Below are 10049 nucleotides of genomic sequence, written 5' to 3'. Positions count from 1 at the left end.
TGATCAGTGCAGCAGGCAACAGGGACAAGGTGCCTGGGACAGGCCTGTGCCCGGGTGGGAGGGGGTGGGGGGAGGGGGCGCAGTGGGTCTCGTGGGGTCTCGACGGCCCAGTGGCTAGAATGCTGGGGCCTCGAAGTCAAGTTAGGAAGGGCTCTTGAATGTTTATAAAAAGAATCACCGACGCAGCAGTCAGGTCTAGGCTACTGGCCTGTGAAGGGGTCCGGGCTCGCACCATGTGAGTGAAAGCACCTCCCGGGGGAAGCCACCTGCTGGGCCCCACCCTGTCCCCACGCTCCCCCAGGTCGGAGGAGGCCAGAGCGGGCTCCAGCCCGCGGTCCAGCCCCAGCTCTCCGGCTCTGGCGGAGGCATGGCCGGTCAGGAGCTCTGGGGGTGGCTCCTCCGGCTGGGGGACAGCCTTGGGGAGCGGCATGGGTGAGCTTTTAAAATGAGGAAACAGGAGAGGCCAGAAAAGGCTGTTCGGGACTCTGCCCGCTCATCTCCAGGCCTGTGCCCTGCTCAGGGTCCGATCTCCTCCCAGAACAGGCGACAGGGAGCAGAGGAACACCAGGGGGTCAGCTGCCCTTGGAGTTGGGGTGAAGTCCACAGTGGAAAGCAAGACTGCAGCGCCCACAGGCAAGGTGATCTGACTGGAGGCAGGTTCGGAGTGTGTTGGGGTGGGGTGGGGTGGGGGGGCTTCCTTCCCTGGGGAGAAGCACGTCTTTTCTGCTCTCTTTCATGAATTCATACTTTTCTTCTAGTGGCGGGTGGGGTGAGGAAAGGAGGGAGTTGGAAAAGGGAGGTAATATTAGTGCATGTTTGTTAAAAATCCATGTGAGAATGACTTTTTTTTTTTCTTCCTCTCCGAAACAAGAGATGATGAGAATTTTAAGTCTGCAGTGTGTGTCCGGAGTTAGCAGGAGGCCGGCCCCGGGGAGCCGTGGGCACTGAAGACGCCCGCGGTCTCCACGCCATCCCCATCCTTACCCTGAGTGCGGATTAAGACAGAGAGGATCACAGACACACAAGGTTCAAGATGCCTCTTCCGTTTCCGATTTGCACCGGAAACGGAAGTCCTGGTTGATCCGTGCATGCCTTCAGTTATAAAAGGGAATCAGCAGATAGAAACTGGTGAGTCACATCCATCCATCAGATTTTTTTTCCCTTTAACTTGATGTTGGTGTACCAGCAAGAAAAACAGCCTCTCTCAGGATCCAGCCCAAAAGGCTGCGGGTCAATCTGTTGGGTAAGTCACCAAAAAAGGGAGTAAAAGAAAGGAAAAGGCAACTGGAGGCTGGGTTTTTGTTGTTGTTGCTGTTGTAGGTTTTTTTTTTTTTTAAATAAACATCATCTTTTCTGTGTAATCAAATTCCCGTATTTTTCCCTATAGAGAATTTGCTTTAGTTTTTTTTTTCCCCATAAGGCATTTTTTTTTGCTTCCTATTTAAATTTTCCTAGAGTTAAAACCATAAATAAGAGGGTTTAAACCACCACTCACATGACACGTGCCAATATCTTAATTCAGCCAGACCTGGTAAATTCTATCAAAACTAGACAGTTAAATAAGAACCACGTTATAAAAATATTAGCCAAAAAAAGACTATTAGGTAATTCTGCAAACTCAAATATGAAACTGTACTAAACAAATTATGTGCAAACGTATACAAGCATAGAGCCACGTGGCAGGGGTTATGCTCAGATTAGTTTAAAGCTCGCTCTAGTGGATTTAATTTAAGAGTTGTTCCGCGGTGGTGGGGTTTGCTTTGAACTCACACACGAGTCAAAGAAAAATAAAATATGCACAACCACTTCCCCGGAAGGTCAGTGTCTCACGGAGCCGGTGCTTCATTCCATCCACACCTGGAACCGCCTGGGGTGTCGCTAGGGCTGGGGGGGTGGGTCACAAGGACACGGTGGTGGCCATTCCAAGGCCCCAGCCAGGCGGCATCCCAGAGGCCCTCAGACTGAGGCTCAGGGTGAGGTCAATGCTGACGACTCCCGCCTCCGCACCCCAAGCCCCGGAGAGCTAGCCGGTCTCCAGGACCAGGACCTCGGTGCTCGGGAGGAAGTGGGGAGGCCACTGGGTTGGGCCCCTCCCGCAGGTAGCGGGCTGGGGACAGGCGGGTGGGCAGCCTCGGAAGGCGCGGAGACCCACGTCTGCCGTCTAGCAGGCCTGCCGCCGCTTGAATCTGAGGGTTGGGGCTGTGAAGACAACCCTTCTATCAGGAAGCTGGAACTGGAAAGCCCTAACACCCATACCCCCACTCTCGGACACCATTCCACAATCGAGAGTCCCTGCTCGGCGTCCTCAGGCACGGAGGCTCTGGGCATGCGCTCTGTGGTGGGGCCCTGGCCCCGGGCACTAGAGAAGGAAAGGGTTGGTTGTGCCGGTGGCCTGAGCTGCCGAGGAGGGTAGGCCCACGCTGCCCACCATGTTCATCGCGGCAGGGCCCAGTGGCGTCAGGGAGGGCCCGCCAGCCCCTAGAGCCGGGTGTGGGGCCGTGGAGGTCATGGAAGCCACAGCCATGGGCTCCACACCTGGGCTAGGCCCAAAGGACGTGCTGGTCCCCAGGACGGGGCTCCCCCGCAGCTGGTTCAGCGTCAGCGGCTGGGGCTGGTTCACCTGGAAGGGGTTGACAGGGGCCGAGGCGGCGGCTGCACCTGGGAGAGAGGTGGGGCAGTGGCTTGAGTCAGAACAGACCCACCCCCAAGTCCAAGGGCGGGAGACGGGGGCGACCAGGAGCACGTGTGCACCTCTGGGGGACGGGGTGCTTCGTAGTGCCTGCTGCTCTGAAGAGCCCCGGCCTCCAGCCAATGCATGGCACACAGGCCCCCTGCCTGCATCTCCAGCGTCTGGTCGAGGAGACCAAGGCTGTTCGAAGCCGAGTGGCTCACCCGGAGTCACCAAGCCTGACTGAGGCAGTGCCAAGAGCGTGCCTACTCAGAGCCAGCCCCCCAGGTCTCCCTCAGCAACAAACAGCTGGTCCCACTCCCCTAATCTGTCAAGCTCTGTGACTCCACGTGCCTGGGAAAGAGGGGCACCATCGGGGAGCGAGGATCCTCAGCGTGCGGCCAGAGAGTGGCAGTCTCCACCCTGGACCCTGGGACCTGAGGGCTGGCAGGACTAAAGCTCTGAGAAGCCCTGCAGTCAAGAAGTGGAGGCAGCTCTGTCTTATCCAGCGTTTCCAGAAAGTACCATCCATCGTCAAGGCTTTCTCCCCCAGCTTTTAGCAAAAACGTCTGTTGGCGCTCTGCCAAAGCCCCCGAGCGCCACCAGCACGGAGCCTCCAAGCTGCCCAGCTCTTGAGCACACAGGCTGCCCGCTGAGGAGCACCCCCAGTCTCCCCCAGGAGATGCTGCCCGCTCTCCAGACGACCCTGGGGGAAGCAGGGCCCACTGAGGGCACAGCCGACGTTCCCGCACCAGCGCCTCTCCTAACGCTGCAGAACAGCCCCGCCAGAGCTGAGCCAACCCAGAGATGCCAGGAGCCCCCTGCGGCGGGATGGCGGGGCCGGGGGAGGCAAGCCAACCTGGCTGGGACATGGGGTTCAGATCCGGCTCTACCCAGGGAGTGAGGAGCAACCATGTCCTCGCCCCGCTCAGGACCACGGGGCTGGGCAGGACCCGCGAGCTCTGTATCCCACTTCTGGCTACAATCTCCACCCTCAGCGCTTCTAAGACCTGGGGTCCATCTCTGCAGGGTCCTCCGAGGGGCCGCGGGCCCGGGCAGCAGATTCCGCGGTCTGAGGGAGGCTCTCAGACTGAACGCCCTGAATGAGACACACTGGGGAGGCCATGGCCTTGCCAGATAATCGAGGAATCGGGGTGGGGGGCACTCCCGAGGGGGAGAGGGTGGTCTAGGCTGGGTGCTGAGGGTGACCGTGACCCCCCACTGGAAAAGAGGCCAGAGAGCGCTCCAGGCAGGGGGAGCAGAGCGTGCAGGCATGAGGAGCTCAGGGCAGCGGGCGGTCTGAGCCTATTGCCCCAGCGGCCCCGACTCTAAAGCCAGGGCAGGGGGCTTGTCCTGCAGCCCACACAGAGCCTTCGAGGGGGAGAATGGGCCTTTAGACGGAGCCTAACGGCAGGGAGGATAGATACAGAGGTGGGGGGGGCAGAGCTCCCAGCCCCAGAAAGAATCCAGCACCTCAAATGGCTAAAGTGAGGGTCTGTGGGCCCCTTGCAAATGGCCCCCCAAAAGGGGAATGTTGGGCAGCAAACCCCAGCTCTTCCTCTCCCCGCCGCTGCCCTCCCCCAGCTGACCAAGAAGTGGTGCTCGCTGGAGGGTCTCCTGGGCCAAGGGCACGAAGTCTGGGGCAGCTTCTGCTCAGTGGTCTCCACAGTGAGGAAGGGCTGTTTCCCACCCATCCCCCAACCACACATCAGCTTTCACACCCCGCCCCCCAAGCTCTGGAGAGGCCCAGGAATTCCGGGCATGCCTCCTGGGTAAGGCAGGAAGATCCCCAGAGGAGAGGTCAAGGCCCGAGGCTAGCCCCAAACCCGTAGTCAGGAAGGGCAGACAAGCAGAGGGAGCCCCAGGAAGCAAGCATACCTGGTGCCAGGAAAGGGTTGAGGGACTGGGCCGGCAGGGCTGGCCTGGTCACCAGCGAGTCCAGGTTGACCAGGGCCGCATTGGGGCCCAGGAAGGACTCGGGTGTTTTCCGGGCGCTGCTGGGCTTGCTCGAGGTGGAGGTCAGGGGCTGGCACTCGAAGGGGTCTGGGCTTGTAGTTCCGTTGTTTTGGGACGGCGGCGAGGCCACTGCCTCAGCTACACGACAAGAACACACAGGGGCATGGTGAGGATAGAGGCCGTGACCCCGAGACCCACATCCAACACTGCCAACCCCAGCAGCATCCCGCGCAAAGACACACATGTTCTGGGGGACACCGGTGTCGCCACACAGAAGACGGGGATGTCCACGGCAGTGTTGTTTCCAACAGACCCGGCCGGGGACAGTCAGCCACAGGGTAGTGTACAGAACCCCTGTTCGTGTAAGGAAACCCAGAGCGTACAGCCTGGTCCTCCAGAAATATCGGGATGGCATTGGGGGCTGCGGGCCAGGCGCACGCAGAAGATGTGTTTCGTGTGTTTTCACTATCAATTTTCTACAATGATCATGAATTTCTTGAGAGAGAAGAAAAGCAAAGACCATGTCAGCAGAGCTCAGAAAAAGCCCTGGAAGGCAACACAGCGGCTGGGGAGGGAGGTTTACAGAGGAGTTCCGTCTTCTTCCATAAACTTTTCCAAATTTTCTACAGTGGAAACAGCTCTAGCATCGGGGGTGAGTGTTTTCAAGTGCACAGAAGGACTGTGCACATTATAGGGCCACACTGCCTTCTCGCTACGCCGCACCCGGGTCAGCAAGGACCATGAGGCTGCACTCGGGCCTGCAGAAGAGATGCATGGAATTTTGGGGATTTTTTGGTTTGTTTTTAAAATATTTTACTCATTTATTTGACAGACACAGATCACAAACAGGCAGAGAGGCAGGCAGAGAGAGAGGGGGGAAAGCAGCCTCCCCGTCGAGCAGAGAGCCTGATGCAGGGCTCGATCCCAGGACCCTGAGATCATGACCTGAGCTGAAGGCAGAGGCTTAACCCACTGAGCCACCCAGGTGCCCCAGAATTTTGTTTAATGCAGCAGAAGAAAGACCCCAAAAAGCAGCACGTTCTAAGTTGCCTCTGGTCCCCTGAGCTGAGAGGGGGGCCAAGCCGGCGGTCAGGGGTACCAGGCTACTTGGACCTCAGAAGGGAGTAAAGCTGGGCCTATGGCTGCTGCTGGGGGAAGCAGCGGGGGGAGGTGAGACGGAGGTGAGAGGGGTGGAGGGGCAGATGGAGAGCGTGGCAGGGGCACAAGGAGAAGCAGAGAAGCTGCTCCATGTGGCTGGGAGATGTGGCTCGGAAGTGGACAGAGGCAGCCTGGCTCTGTCCCTGGTCCCCTCCCCCAGTCTGGACTCTCCGTCCCCCACCCTGATACCCTGCAGCCCAGAGGCACTGGGCTGGGGCTCTGACAGGCGCTGGGTGGGAGCCACAACCTGGGGTGATCAAGTAGGGGCAGAGATGCCCTGTCTAGGCCCAGAGTGGGTGCTGTCTGGAAAAGGGCACGGTGCGGAGAGGGAAGTTGGGAAGACAAAGGCATATGGAGGCAGGGGTTGAGATGGGGCGGTGGGGGCCCAGGCTGGGCTGGGGAGGCCAGGGCAGGGGCACCTGTGCAGGCAACCTCGAGGGGCCCAGGGGCAGGGCCGAAACCCAGAGGTGAATGAGACCGGAAGCATGGGCCCAACACCAGGAGAGGGTGAAAAAAAATCTCAATCGCATGACTTTTCACTGCTGATGTGTGAATTCCTGCAACCAGCCGCTTACAGCTCCCAAGATCAAGACACGAAGAAAATGCACAAAGTTGGGAGGTTTTGAAAGCTGATTATTTCTGCCATAACTGGACTGGTCACACGCAGAGAACGTTATAGAAACCACCACCACCTTCACATACCTGTTTTTTTCGAAGTCCGGAGGTTGTCAAATTCAGAAAAGTCATCTTTAATGGTACCATTCAGATTACTGAAGAGATCAAAGGCCCCTGCGGGAGCACAAGGGGCTGGTCACTGCGGGTGTAGCTCCCCAAGACTCTGCTTCCTGGTCTACAACCTAGAGCTGCTGGCAGCAGGCAGGGGAGGGATCGCTACCCCCACTCCTGGGTGAGAACTGAGAGCCAGGGGGCAGCTCAGGGTCACCGGCTAACCTGGGCGGGGGCCGAGCCAAGGATCCTGGCCTCCCACAACCTGGTGCGGGGGCGTCTGCCTGCCACTGCGCCCACCAGCCCCACCCCAAACCGAAGGAGGGGCTCATGCAGGGGAAGAGACTTCTGAGCCGGGTTTGGAGACGTGGATAGCCCCCGTAGGAAGCTACTGGAAGGAGTGCCTAGAGCGCAGCCTGCCCAGGCCCCCTAGGGAAGTCCCTCTGGGTGGCGGCAGTTCAGGTGCCCCGAGGGACTGTGGGCTCACCCTTCACAGTGGGCTTATGGCACCTGTGGTGGTTGTGGGGGAGGCTGGGGACAAAGGCCGCAGGGACAAAGGTAGCAAGAGCAGGCCACCATAGGTTCCATGCCGAGGAGCCAGGACAGGGGACAGCAGTGTGCCCAAAGGGGCTCTCAGAGCCTGTGCAGAGCGAGGTCTCACCAGAGGACGAGACGGGCTTGGTGGCCGAGGCTGCAGCCCAGGCGTCCGCTGTCTTCCCGGCCCTGGGGGCAGGCTGCTGAGGGGCCGCCCAGGGGTCCGAGCCTTTCGGGCCAGAGTGTGTGCTGGTGCCAGTGGGCACACCCCATGGGTCCACAGAGGCAGCTGGCTTGGCACCTGTGGAAGGCAGAGTAGGCTCAGCTATGTCCTCAGAAAGTTCTGGGCAGCTGGGGTGAGAAAGGAAAGGATACTGGGCCACGTGAGCCACATCCGGGTCTGCCCCATGTCAGGACAGGCAGCTACCCTAAGGTTGCTGTCCCAGGCCTGCGAAGCTGGACTGAGCCGAAGGCCGGGGCTGACGGCCATGGGGGTTCCCACCCTGGGGGTGGGGTGCGCTGTGCCCGGACTACTGGGAAGGTACCAGACGGCACACAGCTGAGAACTCTCCCAAGTGGCTGCCACATGTGGTCTCGCACAGAGCTCCGAGCCACGTTCAAGCCCGCCTTCCCAGAGTCCACCGGCCTCCTCCACAGAGCCAGCCCTGCCCAGGCATCCGCTGCTGCAGCCGCGGGCCCCGGATGCACCCCGTCTCCCCTGCTTTGAGTGGTTTCTGCTTTCGATAGAGGGCGAATAAAACAGATGAGGACCATGTGAAGGAACAGTCAACAAACGCCTATGTGCATAGCCTGTGTTTTCAGCCAGTGAGTGACGAACCAGTTTACGGGGTCACGACTGGCCTTTTTTAAGAGTAAAACAGGGACACGTGAGCACACCTAACGGGCGGCGTCCGTCTAGCTGTGCGGACCTTTCATCTATCACATGTAGACGCGGACCTCACTCAGGCTAAGTGCGTGCGCGCCCCAAGCATGCCTCGCCTTTCTTTGAGGACGGTCACAGCCAGTGTTTAAAGGTCACCGCTGCCTTTCAAGGAGCACAAGGGCCTCCCCCCTCCATGACACCTGTCAGTCCAATCCTTCCTTTGTGTTATCCCTCCCCTTGATCTTTCCTCTGGTTCTACCCTGCAGAGGTACCTTGAGACACTACTGATCAGCTGTGCCTACTTTTTTCACTTTACACAAACGGAAACACTGCACACATTCTGTCTGACCGGCTTTGCTCACAGCGCACTGGATATGGGAGATTTCAGCTGTGTTGACATGCAGCTGAAACCTGTTCCCTTTTCCTGCTCTAGAACCTTCCAGTCCAGCGGGGGTCGGGCGGGGAGGAACCACAGCTGGTCAGTCTGCTGAAGGTACTGGCTTGGTTTTGCTTTGGTGGCGCTGTTCTTTCTTTTCCTGTCCTGTGCACTCGTACCAGTGAGGACCTCGGCTCTTAGCTCCTTCCCCTCTGCCGGGTGACCCCAGCGTGGTCTCTGCGCAGTTGTGCCTTATGCTGTGTGCACACAAGTCCTGGCACTCCAGCAACTGGCCCCTAACCTCACTAAGGCTTCCTGCTCACTTTCTGACATGTTACAATCTGGCGGGTGTGCAAGGTCACCTGGCTGTTTTGATTTGCATTTCATTGTTCCTTAATGAGGCCATGCCTCTTGTCATTTGTTTGCGGGTCTTCTGTGATTCGCGCACCTGTCCCAATCTTTCTCTGCTTTCCTTTGGGTGTTTATCTTCTTGATTTGAGAGTTCTCACCAATAGGTGAGAATAGGGTTTTACTTGGGTTACAAAAGCAAAGAAACTACCTCCCAATTTGTGGCTTTTCTTTTCTCTCCTTAAAGTAGATTTTGGGGGCGCCTGGGTGGCTCAGTTGGTTAAGTGGCTGCCTTCGGCTCAGGTCATGATCCCAGGGTCCTGGGATCGAGTCCCACATTGAGCTCCTTGCTCGGCAGGGAGTCTGCTTCCCCCTCTGCCCCTCCCCCTGCTTGAGGTCTCCGTCCTGCTCGCTCGCTCTCTGACAAATGGATAAATCTTTTTTAAAATTTTTTTTAAAAATTAAAAAAAATTAAATAAAGTAGCTTTTGATGAGCAGACGTGATCTGAAACTGAGCAGGGTGCAACCTATCAGTATTTTCCTTTGTAATTTGTGCTTTTCCTGACCTTTAGGAAAGGTTTCCCTACACCTCAACCATCTTCCTCTACAGCAACATCAAACAGATCTTGCCTTGCACATTCATGTATTTGCTCCATTAGCACCTGATTTTTGCATATGGCACAAAATACAGATTCGATCTCATGCTTTCCTACCCCGAGTCGTCTGGGCACCACTCTTTTCCCACTGACTGACCTGCACACGCTGCCGCCTCCACCACAAGTCCTGGCTTCACAGATTCATTCCTGGGCTCTCCCTTCGGATCCACTGACCCCTCTGTTTCCACCTCTGTGCTTTCTGGATTATCCGCATGGATATTCTTATCATAATAAAAACGGCTACCTGGTACCTGATCCCTCGATCTTGTTCCTCGGGCATATGGTGGCTATTTCCAGCCCTTTGCTCTTCCATAATAATTTTTAAAATGTCAAGTTAAAAAAATAAAAAAGAAAGAAAACCTTGGGGCGGGGGGCAGGAGCCTGGGTGGCTCAATTGGTTAAGCACCTGCTCCCCACTCAGGTCATGACCCCAGGGTCCTGGGATGGAGCCCCACGTTGGGCTCCCTGGTAAGCATGGAGCCTGCTTCTCTTTCTCCCTCTGCCTGCTGCTGCCCTCTCTTTCTGTCAAATAAATAAATTAAATCTTCAAAAATTTTTAAATTAAATTAAAAAAACAAAAACCTTGCTGGTATTTTGGTCAGAATTGCACTGAATCTCAGATCAGTTTGAAGTAAGTTCTTGTTCCTCTAACAGCAAGTCTTCCGAAAAACCAAAGTCACAGGACATCTCTCCATTCACTTAAGTTCTTCTTTAAAGGAGTGATTTGAAGTGAAAGATTTCAGT

The 10049-nt window shown here is 57.0% G+C and overlaps 1 protein-coding gene across 1 annotated transcript in view; it reads right to left on the bottom strand.

Moving 5' to 3' along the window:
• Positions 1–862: 862 nt before the first annotated feature.
• EPN2 (epsin 2) overlaps positions 863–10049 on the bottom strand; it is an 80869-nt gene continuing 71682 nt past the window's right edge. The window contains exons 6-9 of the mRNA XM_080827017.1: positions 7170–7343; positions 6485–6571; positions 4547–4762; positions 863–2658 (exon numbers count right to left, since the gene is read on the bottom strand). Of these exons, the coding sequence (XP_080683143.1) occupies positions 2360–2658; positions 4547–4762; positions 6485–6571; positions 7170–7343 (776 nt within the window). The 3' untranslated portion in view covers positions 863–2359. The remainder of the gene's footprint in view (positions 2659–4546; positions 4763–6484; positions 6572–7169; positions 7344–10049) is intronic.

This window comes from Martes martes (assembly GCF_963455335.1).
Source record: "Martes martes genome assembly, chromosome: 16".
In the NCBI taxonomy this organism is placed as follows: Eukaryota; Metazoa; Chordata; class Mammalia; order Carnivora; family Mustelidae; genus Martes; species Martes martes.
The sequence above is the reverse complement of the archived record's forward strand: the minus strand, read 5'-3'. Positions and strand labels throughout refer to the sequence as shown.